Source organism: Salvelinus sp. IW2-2015, linkage group LG2, assembly GCF_002910315.2.
Source record: "Salvelinus sp. IW2-2015 linkage group LG2, ASM291031v2, whole genome shotgun sequence".
Taxonomy (NCBI): Eukaryota; Metazoa; Chordata; class Actinopteri; order Salmoniformes; family Salmonidae; genus Salvelinus; species Salvelinus sp. IW2-2015.
The window spans coordinates 2,672,868-2,692,344 of NC_036839.1; the positions used below are offsets into that span (position 1 = coordinate 2,672,868).

Genomic DNA, 19,477 nt, shown 5'->3' on the forward strand with positions numbered 1-19,477 from the left:
TAGCAAGACACCCCCAAAAAAGGAGTATTCTGCAGGTGGTGACACAAACAACTTCTCAGTTCCTATGCTTCCTGCTGATGTTTTGTCACTTTTGAATGCTGACGGTGCTCTCACTCTAGTGGTAGCATGAGACGTTGGTGTTCAACTTTGTGCATGTGACAGCATATGGTCTCACAAAGGGTCTGAGGATCTCATCTCGGTACCTAATGGCAGTCAGGTACCTCTGGCGAGCACATGGAGCCTGTGCGGCCCACAAAGAAATGCCACCCACACCAGACTGACCCACGCCAAACCGGTCATGCTGGAGGATGTTGCAGCAGCAAAACGTTCTCCACGGCGTCTCCAGACTCTGTCACGTCTGTCACATGTGCTCATGTGCTCAGTGTGAACCTGCTTTCATCTGTGAAGAGCACAGGGCGCCAGTGGCGAATTTGCCAATCTTGGTGTTCTCTGCCAAATGCCAAACGTCCTGCACGGTGCTGGCTGTAAGCACAACCCCACCTGTGGACGTCGGACCTCATACCACCCTCATGGAGTCTGTTTCTGACCGTTTGAGCAGACACATGCACATTTGTGGCTGCTGGAGGTCATTTGCAGGCTCTGGCAGTGCACCTCCTTGCACAAAGGCGGAGGTAGCGTCCTGCTGCTGGGTTGTTGCCCTCCTACGCTCCTCCACGTCTCCTGATTACTGGCCTGTCTCCTGGTAGCGCCTCCATGCTCTGTACACTACGCTGACAGACACAGCAAACCTTTTTGCCACAGCTCGCATTGATGTCCATCCTGGATGAACTGCACTACCTGAGCCACTTGTGTGGGTTGTAGACTCCGTCTCATGCTACCACTAGAGTGAAAGCACCGCCAGCATTCAAAAGTGACCAAAACATCCGCCAGGAAGCATAGGAACTGAGAAGTTGTCTGTGTCACCACCTGCAGAATCACTCCTTTTTGGGGGTCTTGCTAATTGCCTATAATTTCCACCTTTTGTCTATTCCATTTGCACAACAGCATGTGAAATTTATTGTCAATCAGTGTTGCTTCCTAAGTGGACAGTTTGATTTCACAGAAGTGTGATTGACTTGGAGTTACATTGTGTTGTTTAAGTGTTCCCTTTATTTTTTTGAGCAGTGTAGTTGAATGTGCTGACAACAAAATCACACAAAAATTATCAATGGAAATCAAATTTATCAACCCATGGCGGTCTGGATTTGGAGCACACTCAAAATTAAAGTGGAAAACCACTTTACAGGCTGATCCAACTTTGATGTAATGTCCTTAAAACAAGTCAAAATGAGGCTCAGTAGTGTGTGGCCTCCACGTGCCTGTATGACCTCCCTACAACGCCTGGCATGCAACTCCTGGACAGTCTGTGGTGCAACGTGGCGTTGGTGGATGGAGCGAGACATGATGTCCAGATGTGCTCAATTGGATTCAGGTCTGGGGAACGGCGGGCCAGTCCATAGCATCAATGCCTTCCTCTTGCAGAAACTTCTGACACACTCCAGCCACATGAGTGCTAGCATTGTCTTGCATTAGGAGAACCCAGGGCCAACCCACCAGCATATGGTCTCACAAGGGGCTGAGGATCTCATCTCGGTACCTAATGGCAGTCAGGCTACCTCTGGCGAGCACATGGAGGGCTGTGCGGCCCCCAAAGAAATGCCACCCCACACCATGACTGACCCACCGCCTAACCGGTCATGCTGGAGGATGTTGCAGGCAGCAGAACGTTCTCCACGGCGTCTCCAACTCGTCACGTCTGCACATGTGCTCAGTGTGAACCTGCTTTCATCGTGTGAAGAGCACAGGGCGCCAGTGGCGAATTTGCCAATCTTGGTGTTCTCTGGCAAATGCCAAACGTCCTGCACGGTGTTGGGCTGTAAGCACAACCCCCACCTGTGGACGTCGGGCCCTCATACCACCCTCATGGAGTCGTTTCTGCCGTTTGAGCAGACACATGCACATTTGTGGCCTGCTGGAGGTCATTTTGCAGGGCTCTGGCAGTGCTCCTCCTGCTCCTCCTTGCACAAAGGCGGAGTAACGGTCCTGCTGCTGGTTTGTTGCCCTCCGACGGCCTCCTCCACGTCTCCTGATGTACTGGCCTGTCTCCTGGTAGCGCCTCCATGCTCTGGACACTACGCTGACAGACACAGCAATCCTTCTTGCCACAGCTCGCATTGATGTGCCATCCTGGATGAGCTGCACTACCTGAGCCACTTGTGTGGTTGTAGACTCCGTCTCATGCTACCACTAGAGTGAAAGCACCGCCAGCATTCAAAAGTGACCAAAACATCCACCAGGAAGCATAGGAACTGAGAAGTGGTCTGTGGTCACCACCTGCAGAACCACTCCTTTATTGGGGGTGTCTTGCTAATTGCCTATAATTTCCACCTGTTGTCTATTCCATTTGCACAACAGCATGTGAAATTTATTGTCAATCAGTGTTCCTTCCTAAGTGAACAGTTTGATTTCACAGAAGTGTGATTGACTTGGAGTTACATTGTGTTGTTTAAGTGTTCCCTTTAATTTTTTTAGCAGTATATTATATATATATATATATATATATATTAAATGACAATTACAACAATACTGAATGAACACTTATTTGAACTTAATATAATACATAAATAAAATCAATTTAGTCTCAAATAAATAATGAAACATGTTCGATTTGGTTTAAATAACGCAAAAACAGTGTTGGAGAAGAAAGTAAAAGTGCAATATGTGCCATGTAAAAAAGCTAACGTTTAAGTTCCTTGCTCAGAACATGAGAACATATGAAAGCTGGTGGTTCCTTCTAATATGGGTCTCCAATATTCCCAGTTAAGAAGTTTTAGGTTGTAGTTAAAGGAATTATAGGACTATTTCTCTCTATACCATTTGTATTTCATTTACCTTTGACTATTGGATGTTCTTATYYGCACTATAGTATTACCAGCCTAATCTCTGGAGTTGATTGGCTTGAAGTCATAAACAGCACTGTGCTTCAAGCATTGCGAAAAGCTCCTGGCAAACGCAGGAAAGTGCTGCTTACGAGCCTGCCGCTGCCTACAACCACTCAGTCAGACTGCTCTATCAAATCATAGACTTAATTATAATATAATTAACACACAGAAATACAAGCCTTAGGTCATTAATATGGTCAAATCCGGAAACTATAATTTCGAAAACAAGTGAAATACGGAACCGTTCCGTATTTTATCTAACAGGTGGCATCCATAGGTCTAAATAAACCTGTTACATTGCACAACCTTCAATGTTATGTCATAATTACGTAAAATTATGACAAATTAGTTCGCAATGAGCCAGGCGCCAAAACTGTTGCATATCCTGACTCTGCGTGCAATGAACGCAAGAGAAGTACACAATTTCACCTGGTAATATGCCTGCTAACCTGGATTTTCTTTTAGCTAAATATGCAGGTTTAAAAATATATACTTCTGTGTATATTGATTTTAAGAAAGGCATTGATGTTTATGGTTAGGTGGACAGTTGTGCAACGATTGTGCTTTTTCGCAAATGCGCTTTTGTTAAATCATCCCCCGTTTGGCGAAGTTGGCTGTCTTTGTTAGGAAAAATAGTCTTCACACAGTTCGCAACGAGCCAGGCAGCCCAAACTGCTGCATATACCCTGACTCTGCTTGCACAGAACGCAGAGAAGTGACACATTTCCTAGTTAAAAGAAATTCATGTTAGCAGCAATATTAACTAAATATGCAGGTTAAAAAATATATACTTCTGTATTGATTTTAAGAAAGGCATTGATGTTTATGGTATGGTACACGTTGGAGCAACGACAGTCCTTTTCGCGAATGCGCACTGCATCGATTATACGCAACGCAGGACACGCTAGATAAACTAGTAATATCATCAACCATGTGTAGTTAACTAGTGATTATGATTGATTGATTGATTGTTTTCTATAAGATAGTTTAATGCTAGCTAGAAACTTACCTTGGCTACTTAATGCATTCGCGTAACAGGCAGGCTCCTCGTGGAGTGCAAAGGCAGGTGGTTAGAGCGTTGGACTAGTTAACCGTAAGGTTGCAAGATTGAATCCCCGAGCTGACAAGGTAAAAATCTGTCGTTCTGCCCTGAACAAGGCAGTCCCACCGTTCCTAGGCCGTCATTGATAAAGTAAAGAATGTGTTCTTAACTGACTTTCCTGTTAAATAAAAATACGTAAAAAAAAAAAAAAATCGGCAAAATCGGTGTCCAAAAATACCGATTTCGATGTTATGAAAACTTGAAATCGGCCCTAATTAATCGCCATTCCATTAATCAGTCAACCTCTAGTCAGTACAGGTACATCAAAGCTGGGACGAAGTTTACATACACTTAGAGGTGGAGTCATTTAAAACTCGTTTTCTCAACCACTCCACACATTTCTTTTAACAAAACTACAGTTTTGGCAAGTCGGTTAGGACATCTACTTTGTGCATGACATTTTTCCAAAATTGCTTTAGAAGCTTTAGAAGCTTCTTATATGCTAATTGAATAATTTGAGTACCTGTGATGTATTTCAAGGCTACCTTCAAACTCAGTGCCTCTTTGCTTGACATCATGGGAAAATCAAAGAAATCAGCAAGACCTCAGAAACAAAATTGAGTCTGGTTCAACAATCTGGTCTCCTTGGGAGCAATTTCCAAACGCCTGAAGGTACCACGTTCATCTGTACAAACAATAGTACGCCAAGTATAAACACCATGGGACCACGCAGCCATCATACCGCTCAGAAGGGGACTCGTTCTGTCTCCTACAGATGAACGTACTTTGGTGCGAAAGTGCAAATCAATCCCAGAACAAATAGCAAAGGACCTTGTGGAATGCTGGAGGAAACAGGTACAAATGTATTATATCCACAGTAAACGAGTCCTATATCGACAAAACCTGAAAGGTCGCTCAGCAAGGAAGAAGCCACTGCTCCACAAACTGCAAAACCATAAAAAAAGCCAGATTATGGTTTGATACTGCACATGGGACAAAGATTGTACTTTTTGGAGAAATGTCCTCTGGTCTGATGAACAAAAATAGAACTGTTTGGCCATAATGACCATCATTATGTTTGGAGGAAAAAGGGGAGGCTTGCAAGCCGAAGAACACCATCCCAACGTGAAGCATGGGGGTGGCAGCATCATGTTGTGGGTGCTTTGCTGCAGGAGGAATAGTGCCACTCACAAAATAGATGGCATCATGGAGGAGGAATATGTGGATATATTGAGAACATCAAGACATCAATCAGGAAGTTAAAGATTGGTCGCAAATGAGTCTTCCAAATAGACATTGACCCCAAGCATACTTCCAAAGTTGTGGCAAATGGCTAAGGACAACAAAGACAGAGTATTGGAGTGGCCATCACAAAGCCAGGTCTGTCAGGAGGAATGGGACAAAATTCACCCAACTAGCCTACTCTTATCTGCTAAATGCCATCGCAATAACAAAACTTGCTTATTTACCAAACCTTAAAATACAAGCCCACAGCCACCAGCAAAGATATTCAGAAAGGGACGGCTCCCACTCCTCTGCTAAGCCTCTTCAGCTCACTCACTGGCTCACTGACAGGCCAATGTGCTGAGGTCATAGTTGCTTTGAGCTTCAGTCATAATGCACCAGACTGATTATGAGTGGGATGTTCCTGCAGCAGAAAGGAGGGAAAATAACCCCACCCTTCTCCCATTAGTCTTTGATCCTTGCCATTGTCCCATACCTGAGGCATGACATCAGGCCCAACCACCAGTGTAAACCAAAACAGATTTTTCACTTGAGAAGTAGAAATAGAAGAGAGAGAAACGCAGCGCATGGCCCGGATGGATGAGGAGCTGTTGACATGGTAGATACCAATCTGGTCAGTGTTAACCGCTCTGTTTTCTGCCTCTTTTGAAAAGCTGGTCCCCTCCTGCCACGTGCAGAAAAGCACTTGACATTTTTCTATGCCACTGATCGAGCGCCACTGCCAGTGATTTTATGCCCCCCCCCCACCCACACAAAAACAAGCCACACACACCATTCTCTCCGTAGCAGGACAGACAGGGTACTCCATATAGAAGGCCTAGGGCCTGAATGTTGCTGCTTGTGACAAAGTTCTCTGTATGAATTTGTCTCTATGAGGTGTCCCCGATTGTCTATAGGGTGGATGTTTTCCCCTCAGTAAGTTTCTATGACTGTTAGACAACAGCATTGTTCTTTGTAGAATAGAATGTGCTCAAAGTATGTTCTTCTTTAGAACAACCAATATTTTGGCCATATCGCCCATCACTATCATAAAATAGTATTTTTCCAATGTTGGACAGTGTTTAAGGTTTTTGAATGATAAAAGTACTTAAATGTGCTTTCTGAGTAGAGCGTGACCCTACGGTGACGACACATAGACCCATTGAAATCACTTGGAATGTTTCTCCTTTCTGATTGTTTATTACTGTTCAATTCAACCTAAAATTATTTCCTGCATTTCCATAAATTTCTGTATTTCCTGCACTCATTTGAGATCATCTCCACACTGCTGCACAATATGGACAAAAAACAACGTGGGCTTATTTTTAACCAAATGTTGAAGTTGCGATTTAGTTGCGATTTAGATCAAAACACTTGGGTGAACTGTCGGAATCATGGAAATAGAAAGTCTATTATAAGTCTGTAGTTAGAATAGGAATAATAATAGGCACTTTGAATACAGTGTTTGACATGACAACGAATGAAAATGCCAGGGAGGAGTTATTGTGACAGGGTAGGAAGCAAAGTGATGGTCAATGTTTCCTAGGGACCCTATAATTTTTAGCTACATTAAATGTTTCTTCGCGTAGCCAACATAGTCATGCTTTACCTATTCCTCTTTGATTTAGAAGATACTGCTGTACAAACATMATGTTTTAGGCCGACACCAGCACTGGTATCAGGCTGTGTTAACTAGCCATGTTTGCTCTGACTCAGTACATTTATTTGCATGCCAGCCAGCTAACTAAATCAAATCAAATTTTATTGGTCACATACATATGGTTAGCAGATGTGTAGCGAGATGCTTGTGCTTCTAGTTCCGACAGTGCAGTAATATCTAACAAGTAACAAATTCACAACGACTACCTTATACGCACAAGTGTAAAGGAATGAACGACTGTGCACAGATAAATATATGAGTGAGTGATGGCCGAACGCCGAGTAAAGTCCAGGACCCAGTTGCACAGGGCGGGGTCGAGACCCAGGGTCTCGAGCTTAATGGCGAGTTTGGAGGGTACTACTGTGTTAATTGCTGAGCTGTAATCGATGAACAGCATTCTTACATAGGTATTCCTCTTGTCAAGATGGGATAGGGTAGTGTGCAGTGTGTTGCCGATTGCATCGTCTGTGGACCTATTGGGGCGGTAAGCAAATTGGAATTGTTCTAGGGTATCAGGTAGGGTGGAGGTGATATGATCCTTGGCTAGTCTCTCAAATCACTTCATGATGACGGAAGTGAGTGCTACGGGGCGATAGTAATTTAGTTCAGTTAGCTTTCTTGGAAACAGGAACAATGGTGGCCATCTTGAAGCATGTGGGCACAGCAGAATGGGATAGGGATTGATTGAATATGTCCGTAAACACAGCAGCCAGCTGGTCTGCACATGCTGTTAGGACGCAGCTAGGGATGCCGTCTGGGCCGGCAGCTTCGTGAGGGTTAACAAGGGTTAACGCGAGGGTTAACGTTTCCTGTTTTAGTTTCTGTCTATAGGCTGGGAGCAACAAAATTTGCCGAAGGGAGGCTGGGGAGGGATTTATATGCATCACGGAAGTTTGAGTAGCAATGGTCCAGAATGCTACCAGCTCATGTTGCACATTCGATATGCTGATAGAATTTAGGAAGCCTTGTTCTCAGATTAGCGGTGTTAAAATCCCCAGCTACAATAAATGCAGCATCAGGATATATATTTTCCAGTTTAGAACAACCAGTGAAGTTCTTTCAGGGCCGTCGGGGTATCTGCTTGGGGGGATACACACGGCTGTGACTATAAATCGAAGTGATTAGCATTAGTGGCTGACACAATTCAGCTAAAACTTGCTAAGAAAAGACAAACTAGCTGTTTGCGGATGTAGGAAACGCAAACCAATTGTGTTATTATAGAACACTTGTGGATTCATATTAAGAAGCAAATTGGAAACAACATTGTTGCATGTGCTGCATTGACCATGCAGACTGAACACAAGTGTCTTGTGGTCAAGCAAGAACAAATGCGCTCCTTGAGTGACAGGGGCGGGGCAAGGTCTGTGTGGAAAGCTGCATTGAGAGAGAGAGAGAGAGAGAGAGCGGAGATGGATGACTGAAGTAGCGGTGTAAACTATAAAAATGTACATCACACAAGGCATGTCACATTTATCCTCTACAGGATCGGTGGGACGTTGAGCTAACGTAGGCTAATCTGATTAGCATGATGTTGTAAGTAACAAGAACATTTCCCAGGACATGGACATATCTGTTATGGGCAGAACGCTTAAATTCTTGTTAATCTAACTGCAATGTCCAATTTACAGTAGCTATTACAATGAAAGAATGCCATGCTATGGTTTGAGGAGAGTGCACTGTTATAAACTTGAAAATGTATTAATAAACCAATTAGGCACATTTGGGCAGTCTTGACACAACATTTTGAAAGGAAATGGAATGGTTCATTGGATCAGTCTAAAACTTTGCACATACACTGCTGCCATCTAGTGGCCTGTGCTGGAATAATACATTATGGCCTTTCTCTTGCATTTCAAAGATGGTACAATTATTATATTTTTTTTAAACGCATGTTTTTTTCATTGTATTATCTTTTACCAGATCTAATGTGTTATATTCTCCAACATTCAATTCATATTTCCACAAACTTCAAAGTGTTTCCTTTCAAATGGTATCAAGAATATGCAATATCCTTGCTTCAGGGCCTGAGCTACAGGCAGTTAGATATGGGTATGTCATTTTAGGCGAAAATTGAAAAAAGGGGGGCGGATCCTTTTAACCAAAAATTCAAATACCGTTACAGGGGGTAAAGTAAAAAAACGGTCTGTGCATTAATACCACTATATAGTAAAATATGGTATACCGGTCCTAACAACAGATACCACAAACATCTAACACATACTTCAAAATTAGCCAATAGGTCACATTTACTATGTGAAGGCTGTAAAAGACAGACCTTGGGATCAAGAAACCATTTTAACAATGGATTTTGCTGTCAATATCTGTCAATGCTTGAGCATATTAACAAGTTTTCTATTACAGTTTGATTACATGAAAACAACTATATCGAATCTTAGTCGGTGTGGATTCCGACTAAGCTGTCGGCTCTAATTTGCATGGTTACAAACATTTATCTCCATAACAAGGTAACAAGGTGTTTGTGGTTGGGGGAAAGGCGATGTTAAGGGCTACATATGCAATAAGCAGTGAATTCTACCAATCGCTGATTTATGGCCATAATATCAGAGGAGACAACAGATAAATAAACACTGCTATTTCAGTGACACAGAGCCTTTTAGGAATGGCATGGAATGTAGTATAGGAAGAATTGAAGTGTACTTAAATACTAATAATACCCTTGCTGATTAATCGCTGGGAGGGAAGGGGTAGTTGAATTGGCAGCGATGAGACAATTTCATGCATACATACGTTAACTGTGTGTATACCATGTCCAACGTGATGATGCCTGGAACGATTCAGAAATCGACCGTTTTAAAGTGGGCCAAGGAGAATAGATGTTTTGACTCACTGCAAGGTGAAGTGCAGCAGAACTCTGAAAGCCCAGAATGGAGGGGAGCTCAATTAGATTTCACCTCTGAGCAATTTTCTCCCTAGGAACACAAAACATTTTTTTTCCTAAAAGGAAGGCAGGGGCTTTTGTGTTCCCCTCCACTTTTCAGAGCCCCAACCCTATTTGACTACAGTACACCTTATAACACTCCCTTGATAAATTATCTCTGCCTCTATCGACGACAGAGGTGTTTGTTGAAGTTGGCCCTGCATTGGGGCCAGGCGTATATATTGGGAGTCTTTTTGTGTGTGTGTGTGTGTGCGCGCAACACACAAACCTACACAACAAAACTCGCACACATTTGAAACTACCACAACAATTCACAGATATCCCTCACAATACATGCAGACATGTTGGGGAACACGCAATTACGTTTTTCATGATAATGACAGACAACCAAAGGATAAGAGCCTGGAAAGCAATCAGGGCCTAAAATAAAGACCTGACAGCTTCCAAATGCGGGTCGATTTTGGCATTGGKGGGTAAGATGTTTATTTCACCAGCCACATTGGCGGGTGGTCAGGGCTCCACAGTGTGAGCATTTCACTTGCATTTGTGAATAAAAAAAAGAGTAAAGTATGATCACATTCATAGTCAAATGCTGCAGTAGCAGTTTATTTAGGACATTTTTTTTCATAGCTGGTAAGTTAATCGCACAAAGCCAAAGAACTATGAATCCTAGCCTATCCCACCTCGCGCTGCAACACTGCCTGTTTGGGGGTTGTACGCATGTGAAGCGCAGAGTGAAACATTCATTTTTAGAAGTGCTGCGCACAGAGAAACGTTTTTTCCATGCTTCAAGATTGTTTTGATCACGTGGACTGGGATATGTTCCTGTAGCTTCCGAGAATAACATTGACGTGTACACTGAAACGGTTACTGAGTTTATCAAGAAGTGTACAGGAGATGTTGTACCCACTGTGGCTATTAAAACCAAGCCTAACCAGAAACCGTGGATAGATGGCAGCATTCGCGCAAAACTGAAAGTGTGAACCACCGCAATTAACCCTGGCAAGGTGACTGGAAATATGGCAGAACACAAACAGAGTAGTCATTCCCTCCGCAAGGCAATCAAACAAGCAAAACATCAGTAGACAAAGTGGAGTCGCAATTCAACGGCTCAGACACGAGACGTATGTGTCAGGGTCTAAAGACAATCACGGACTACAAAAGGAAAACCAGCCACGTCGCAGACACCAACTTCTTGCTTCTAGACAAGCTAAACAAGTTATTTGCTCGCTTTGAGGATAACACAGTCCAACCGACGCAGCCCGCTACCAAGGACTGTGGGCTCTCCTTCTCTGTGGCCGAAATGAGCAAGACATTTAAACGTATTAACCCTTGCAAGACTTCCGGCCCAGACGGCATCCCTAACCGCGTCCTCAGAGCATGCGCTGATCAGCTGACTGGTGTGTTTACAGACATATTCAATCTCTCCCTATCCCAGTCTGCTGTCCCCACATGCTTCAAGATGGCCACCATTGTTCCTGTACCCAAGAATGCAAAGGCAACTGAAATAAATGACTATCGCCTCGAAGCACTCACTTCTGTCTTCATGAAGTGCATTGAGAGACTAGTCAAGGATCATATCACCTCCACCTTACCTGTCACCCTTGACCCACTTCAATTTGCTTACCGCCCCAATAGGTCCACAGATGATGCAATCACCATCACACTGCACACTGCCCTATTCCATCTGGACAAGAGGAATACCTATGTAAGAATGCTGTTCATTGACTACAGCTCAGCATTCAACACCATAGTACCCTCCAAGCTCATCATTAAGCTCGAGGCCCTGGGTCTGAACCCTGCCCTGTGCAATTGGGTCCTGGACTTCCTGACGATCCGCCCCCACGTGGACAAGGTGGAAAGTTTTAAGTTCCTCAGCATACATATCACTGACAAACTGAAATAGTCTACKCACACAGACAGTGTGGTGAAGAAGGTGCAACAGCGCCTCTTCAACCTTAGGAGAATTACATTTGGCTTGTCACCTAAAACCCTCACAAACTTTTACAGATGCACAATTGAGAGCATCCTGTCAGGCTGTATCACTGCCTGGTACTGCAACTGCACCGCCCACAACCGCAGGGCTCTCCAGAGGGTGGTGGGGTCTGCACAAGGCAGGACACCTACAACACCCAATGTCACAAGAAGGCCAGAAAGATCATCAAGGATAACAACCACCCGAACCACTGCCTGTTCACCCCGCTACCATCCAGAAGGCGAGGTCAGTACAGGTGCATAAAAGCTGTGACAAAGAGACTGAAAAACAGCTTCTATCTCAAAGACATCAGACTGTTAAATGGCCATCACTAGCACAGAGATGCTTCTGCCTATATACAGACTTGAAATCATTGGCCACTTTAATAAATAGAACAATGCAGGTAGCCTAGTGGTTAGAGCATTGGACTTGTAACCAAAAGGTTGCAAGATCGAATCCCAGAGCTGACAAGGTAAAAATATGTTGTTCTGCCCCTGAACAGTGGTGTTGAAACAGTTAACCCACTGTTCCTAGGCTGTCATTGAAAATAGGAACTTGTTCTTAACTGACTTGCCAAGTGAAATAAAAAGTAAAAAATAAAAATTAAATAGTTACTTCAATAATAATAATATCTTACATTACTCATCTTGAATATTGATTGAATATTGAATACATATCTACCGTATTTTAGTCTATGCTGCTCTGACATTGCTCATCCATATATTGATATATTCTTAATTCCATTCCTTTACTTAGATTTGTGTGTATTAGGCATTTGTTGTGAAGTTGTTCGATTACTTGTTAGATACTTAGTTATTATTAGTTATTATTAGTTATTGCTGCACTGTCGGAACTAGAAGCACAAGCATTTCGCTACACCTGCAATTACATCTGATAAACAAATGCATGTGACCAATTTGATTTGGTCTAATTTACTTGAAACAAAAGTCTCCTGAAGTGAGACTTTGTCCTTGTGTTTCTTGGCTATTTACATTGTTTTGTTCACAAGCTAGGTTATTTTCCAATGTTTGAGTCTCAACTGCTAGGGAAGAGAAGACAACACTGCTACTAGTCAGACTAACATGCTGACCACACCACCCGCATTGCGTGCGCAAGCTTTGCAAAATAAATTGACACATACATACTATTCCAACATTTCATCCAAACTGCTCGCGAGCATCTGCGTAGCCAGGCGCTAAAATTGATCTTGGTTCTATTTTTGATGCATGARGTGCTGCAAGTCCCGCCTCTCCCATCTCTTTTGATTTTAGGAGCATATACCCACATGGGTGATTGAAAGATGAACTGAGGTCCACACTCCAATTGGTGGTAGTAATGCACCTTAAAATTGGTTCACAGAAGAAGAAGACTGGAGGAGAGATTACTAGAAACTAACTAGGTTTCCCCTTTTATTTGTGGATTCATTTTCGGAGTAGAGAACACATGATTGTGTGTGACTCAAAATGGGTCAAAATTCTACAAAGATCCAGAAAAAGGACATTGTGCATTTCAGGTAAAATAACAACCCAATGTTTATATCACAGGACAAATTAGCTAGCAACAGCAAGCTAGCTAGCTAAATSRCCATGAATGTTTCGACCTGTCCCCAAACTAATATAGTTGGTTCAGAGTTCGTTTTGATATATCAACCTGCGTGTCCTGATCACGTCTGGATGGACAAAATCTACATGCATGCGATGGGTCATTACCATAGCAGCACCCACCCGTAGCACACGCTCCAGCAGGTATATTTCACTGGTCACCCCCAAAGCCAATTCCTACTTTGAAGCTGGAGACCCATATCTCCCTCACTAACTTTAAGCACCAGCTGTCAGAGCAGCTCACAGATCACTGCACCTGTACATAGCCATCTGTAAATAGCCCATCCAACTACCTCATCCCCATACTGTTAATTATTTTTTTGCTCCATTGCACCCCGGTATCTCTACATGCACATTCATCTCCTGCACATCTATCACTCCAGTGTTTAATTGCTCAATTGTAAATATAATGCCACTATGGCCTATTTATTGCCTTACCTCCCTTATCTTACCTCTTCTGCACACACTATATATACACTTTTTTTCTCTATTGTGTTATTGACTGTATGTTTGTTTATTCCATGTGTAACTCTGTGTTGTTGTTTGTGTCGCACTGCTTTGGAACTTGTTCCCAACTGGCCTACCTGGTTAAATAAAGGTGAATTAAAAAAATTAAAAAAACATTAAAAGGGGCAGATGAAATGTTTCTCTCATCTGTGATATTTTGGTTAAAAAAAAATAGGTCACAAAGAATGTATGAAATTAAACAATATACCACATAACTTCTTACTAGCAATACATTTATTGTTTTATAAAAACCACAAAGCACGCTCATCTGTTTTTTTTGTGTTATGTTGGAGTAATTTCAGCGTCAAAAAATGATTTGGCTGGTAAAAAATCTGAATGGCTGGTAGATTTGTAAAATCTACCTGCCACAGTGGCTGGATGAGAGAATCCTACTAATAGGTGATGCAAAGAACCAACATGCTGATGACCATGTTTGTTAAAAGTGAAGATATGGATAATATGACATCATGACCTATAGAAAAGGAGACCAAAACCACATTCAACATGTTATCCATGCAGCACTAAATCTAATATGGCCTAAAAGTTCCAACATGTTGGCAAAACCTGACATTGACCAAAAACTGAAATGGGGAAGGATGAGAGGAGGGTGGGATTTAACATATGTGGGGCTCAAGGAAGGATTTCTTAGCCATATTATGTTCTTCTTTAGCTTTGAGAAATGTTATTATTTCTTTGAGAAAGTTGCATAAATAATAAGATGTTATACTATTTAAAAAGATGTATATTTTTTGTTTCCCCAAAAATATAGTCTTAAAAGTACCTGTGTCTTACAAACAAATAAAAACATCTAACAGACTATTACACCAATAGAGACTGTGTGGCATGCTCTAAATTGACTTCTAATGTCAAATACATATCCACGTTTTCCTCCACACCACCGCAGGTAATAAGGGCCGCAAAGACACCACTTCGGAAGACAGGGTATACAATACTGGACTGCAGAGCTTGTATATTGTTTTAGTTCCTGTAGTTGTAAATCAGAAGAAAAATCATAAATGAAGGAGGCAAGTATTTGCTGTTTAATTTTGCTGTGGAATATAGTAAAAACAAAAGAAATACTGCGTTTAGATGGTATGATGTAGCGGTAAACCAGATGTTATTGTTGTCAATTAGAGAAATAAGGTAAATGCCATTGAGGCTGGCGGTGAATTTTGTCAGCCGCCACCGTACACATACGCCATAGCGTTGTTTTCTAACGGATGTCTATCTGCACTGTTTGTTTACTAAAATCACCATAGCAACGCATACCGTCTTGCTTTTGCAGTCAGTGTTTCTTGCGTTTTTTTGCGTCCCTCGTCTAAATGCAGCATAAGGCAACAACAGCCATGCAAGTTTAGCCCAGGGGTGTCAAACTCATTTGCTCCGGAGGCCGTATTCAGTCTCGCTCTTATTTCGGTGAATATCAAGAAACTGTCCAGTCGTCCCCGTAATACCTTTTTTACTCAAACCACCGATTTTTTTATTAAAGGAGGTTAGGGGGGTGAGTTTAGTTATTTTTTAGCCAATTAGGCTATTCATTAATGATTGTCATATGAATACTAGGACCACTTTTTGTTAATTTCAAATCACCCAACTTCGGTAGATTGTAGAACGATAGGCTTAGGCTATGTAAACTGCCTATCAAATTATTTTCAGATGGGGTGTTACTTTAAACTCACAAACGTTACATTGTTACATAATAACGTTACAAGTGAACTTGATTGTAACATTTTAGCTTTAAAATGTGACAATTCGCGCGTAAATGATCTTCATGGAAAAAACGTAACACAGACAATCACACCTAAATGAATGAACAAACACACTTAACAGTAGCATTATATGGTTCTGGCCTAAATGAAACAGAAAACGTTGAAATTACTCATGAACAASATTTAAGGCAAACTTACCTTGTACCCCTTTGTTGGGAACGTCATTGACGTTGAAGCCTTTGGAACTGTATGCAGCCCTAACTTCATTGCAGCTTTTCGAATTGGGCTCAGCCTTCGTCGAAACAAAAAGCAGGGCCAATGTGTAAACCGTAGAGAACACTAACATCGTGTTCATTGATTCGGTTAAATTAAAAAATGTTATGGGCACACAAAACACGAGAAAAGCGTTCAGCTGTATTAGGTTACTAGGACAGTTTCAAATCGCACGTTGGGATTTCTTCATGGAGACCCGGATTTCCTTGCACTTCGCTGGCTACTAGCTAAAGCTCTAAAAGTTACCAAATTGGTTGACTAGTTAACCGGATTCTACATTCACCAACGTGCTTGGGCCACCTTAAAACTATACATATATGGGAAACATGAAGGCAATGTTGTAAAAAAAAAAAAATACCGTTTAGTCTTCAAAATGTTTTTCGAGTTCCAGACTCTCCCATAGAATCAGAAAGCAGGTACAAAACATTGGTTTCAAACTTATTACAATTTTCCTAAATTAGGCAACCAAACGAAAACATCCAAACTTGTTTTTACAATTTGTCTGTAAAGTTGCATCCACCTCGACTTCGGTTCCAACGAAGGACAATGATGCGGAGAAAGTAAAAAAAAAAAAAAAAAAAAGTTTTTATAAAAATAAGTTGACCAAAAATGTTTGCAATCTTCAGCGAGCTACAGTTCCTTTACAGACATGACACTAGACTGTATTCTACGCTAGGCGTGCTAAAGTCCTGAGGCTAAGCGCATAGCAAAGTCCCAGTGGATAGCTAGAATTGAGAGTTCCAGACAAAGACTTGGCAACACAAAATGCCCGGGGTGGAGCCTGGACCGGACCTTACGCTTCGATCACACCGATAGAGTTTTGCATTTGTAACACCAGAAATACGCAGCTTTGCGTTGCAGAGACAGTGGAGCGTTATGTTTGGTGCATAGGTATGCGTCAAACTGTATGCATAGACGGCTTGACAGAAATGGTAGCAGAAGGTGAATGTTTAACTTTTTTTGCACACATATCCAGATGATGCTGCATACTATTTGCTCATCGATATTGGTGTGATCAAGGCGTATTGCTACCATTTCCAGATGATGCTGCATACTATTTTGAGCTAAACACTATTGGTGTGATCAAGGCATGTCACTACCCTCTGCCACCATTTCCTTCAAGCCTTTTACACATACAACTTGATACATAAATTCGATAAATCCAACATATGCGCCTCTGCAACGCAATGCTGCAAGGCAAATGCAGCGTTTAAATGTACTTCTGGTGTACCAAAACGCAATACCCTGTTGGTGTAATTGAGACAGCATCGTTGCATTTTAGTACACCAGAAGTACATTCATTTCCAACTGCTGAACAAAAATATAAACGCAACATGCAACAATTTCAAAGGTTTTACTGAGTTACAGTTCATAGAAGGAAATMAGTCATTAGACCCTAATCTATGGATTTCACATGTCTGGGCAGGGGCGCAGCCAGTGGTGAGCCTGGGAGGGAGCTATGCCCAGCCAATTAGAATATGGTTTTCCCCACAAAAGGGCTTTATTACAGACAGAAATACTCCTCAGACAATCCCGCAGGTGAAGAAGCCGGATGTGGAGGTCCTGGGCTGGTGTGGTTACACATGGTCTGCGGTTGTGAGGCCGGTTGGACGTACTGCCAAATTCTCTAAAACGATGTTGGAGACGGCTTATGGTAGAGAAATTAACATTAAATTCACTGGCAACAGCTCTGGTGGACATTTCTGCAGTCAACATTCCAACTGCATGCTCCTTAAAAACTTGAGACATCTGTGGCATGTGTTGTGTGACAAAACTGCACATTTTAAAGTGGCCTTTTATTGTCCCCAGCACAAGGTGCACCTGTGTAAGGATCATGCTGTTTAATCAGCTTCTTGATATGCCACACTAGTCAGGTGGATGGATTATCTTGACAAAGGAGAAATGCTCAAAAACAAGGATGTAAACATATTTGTGCACAACATTTGAGAGAAATATGCTTTTTGTGCATATGCAACATTTCTGGGATCTTTTATTTCAGATTATTAAACATGGGACCAACACTTTCCTAATTGAATATACTACCCACCACTGCGACCTGTACGCTCTCGTTGGCTGGCCCTCACTTCATATTCGTCGCCAAACCCACTGGCTCCAGGTCATCTATAAGTCTTTGCTAGGTAAAGCCCCGCCTTATCTCAGCTCACTGGTCACCATAGCAACACCCACCCGTAGCTCGCGCCTCAACAGGTTCACTGGTCATCCCCAAAGCCAACACTTCCTTTGGCCGCCTTTCCTTCCAGTTCTCTGCTGCCAATGACTGGAACGAATTGCAAAAATCACTGAAGCTGGAGACTTATATCTCCGTCTCTAACTTTAAGCATCAGCTGTCAGAGCAGCTTACCGATCACTGTACCTGTACACAGCCAATCTGTAAATAGCACACCCAACTACCTCATCCCCATATTGTTATTTATCTTCTTGCTCTTTTGCACCCCTGTATCTGTACTTGCACATCATCATCTGCACATCTATCACTCCAGTGTTAATGCTAAATTGTAATTATTTTGCCTCTATGGCCTATTTATTGCCTTACCTCCATAATCTTCTACATTTGCACACACTGTACATATATTTTTCTATTGTGTTATTGACTGTACGTTTGTTTATGTGTAACTCTGTGTTGTTGTTTTTGTCGCACTGCTTTGCAGTTTGTCGCACTGCTTTGCTTCACAGTTGTAAATGACAACTTGTTCTCAACTGGCCTACCTGGTGAAATAAAGGTGAAATAAAGAAAAAATAAAGAAAACATGTTACGTTTATATTTTTGTTCAATATATATTTGTCAAGGGTGGAATGGCCATCTGGTAATTCTTGCAAATGCCAGATGGGCTGGAGCGTTTTTTGTTGGGTGGGCTGGTCGAAATTGAAACACAAAAATATGTTTTTTATATACAAATAAAACAATGAAAAATGTGACATGGCCCACGGCCCATGGGCCTGTGTAAATATATATTTTATAGATTTTTACGCAATTTCTATGTTATACTAACCGAAAATGAGCTTTTGGCTGATCAGTGGGCAACGGACGCCCCCTCTACCAAGATGGGCCAGCCCGGGTTTCTGGCTGAGCTGAGGTCACGCAAACTCACATTCAAAGTCGAACGCGACATTAGGAAAGCGACCTGCTCCGACTCTGTGATCTGTTAGACAGCCAACATGATTTAGTCAAACAGTAAAGTGCATTATCCTCATGTCTCCCCTGCCCCTTTGCCTGTGCCATAGCTGGGGCCTGCTGATGTGATGAGAAAGCCACTCTCCTCCCCCCCAAACATATAACAAGCTTTGTCTCCTTGTCCCTGTCAAAGAGAGGAGGGTCTCAGCTTTCTGTAGGTATAATTATTTATTTCTCAATATTCAGCTCAATAACAACTATTTCACAACCAAAATATTTGATATGGATTTGAGATATGGAGTGCTGCGTGCACGGAATGGGAACCAGCCATTACGAGGCCTTGTAGGTCTCATGGGTCATAGCCTACAAACTCCAATTGTTTTTTAGAACATAACATTTACTGTTGGATGAATACATGGTTACTAGCAGTGGGTATTATATTTAGAGTTAGCAATCTAGTAAATGTGTTTTTAGTTTCTACTTCTTCAGGTGTTGAACCCCAAATTAATTAG

At 42.1% G+C, this 19,477-nt stretch overlaps 1 protein-coding gene across 2 annotated transcripts in view; it reads right to left on the reverse strand.

The window, feature by feature from the left end:
- LOC111973217 (glypican-4-like) overlaps nucleotides 1-16,575 on the reverse strand; it is a 77,027-nt gene extending 60,452 nt beyond the window's left edge. For both annotated transcript variants that reach the window (XM_024000516.2, XM_024000509.2), the window contains exon 1: nucleotides 15,758-16,575. In XM_024000516.2, the coding sequence (XP_023856284.1) occupies nucleotides 15,758-15,914 (157 nt within the window). In that variant the 5' untranslated portion in view covers nucleotides 15,915-16,575. The remainder of the gene's footprint in view (nucleotides 1-15,757) is intronic.
- Nucleotides 16,576-19,477: the final 2,902 nt, after the last annotated feature.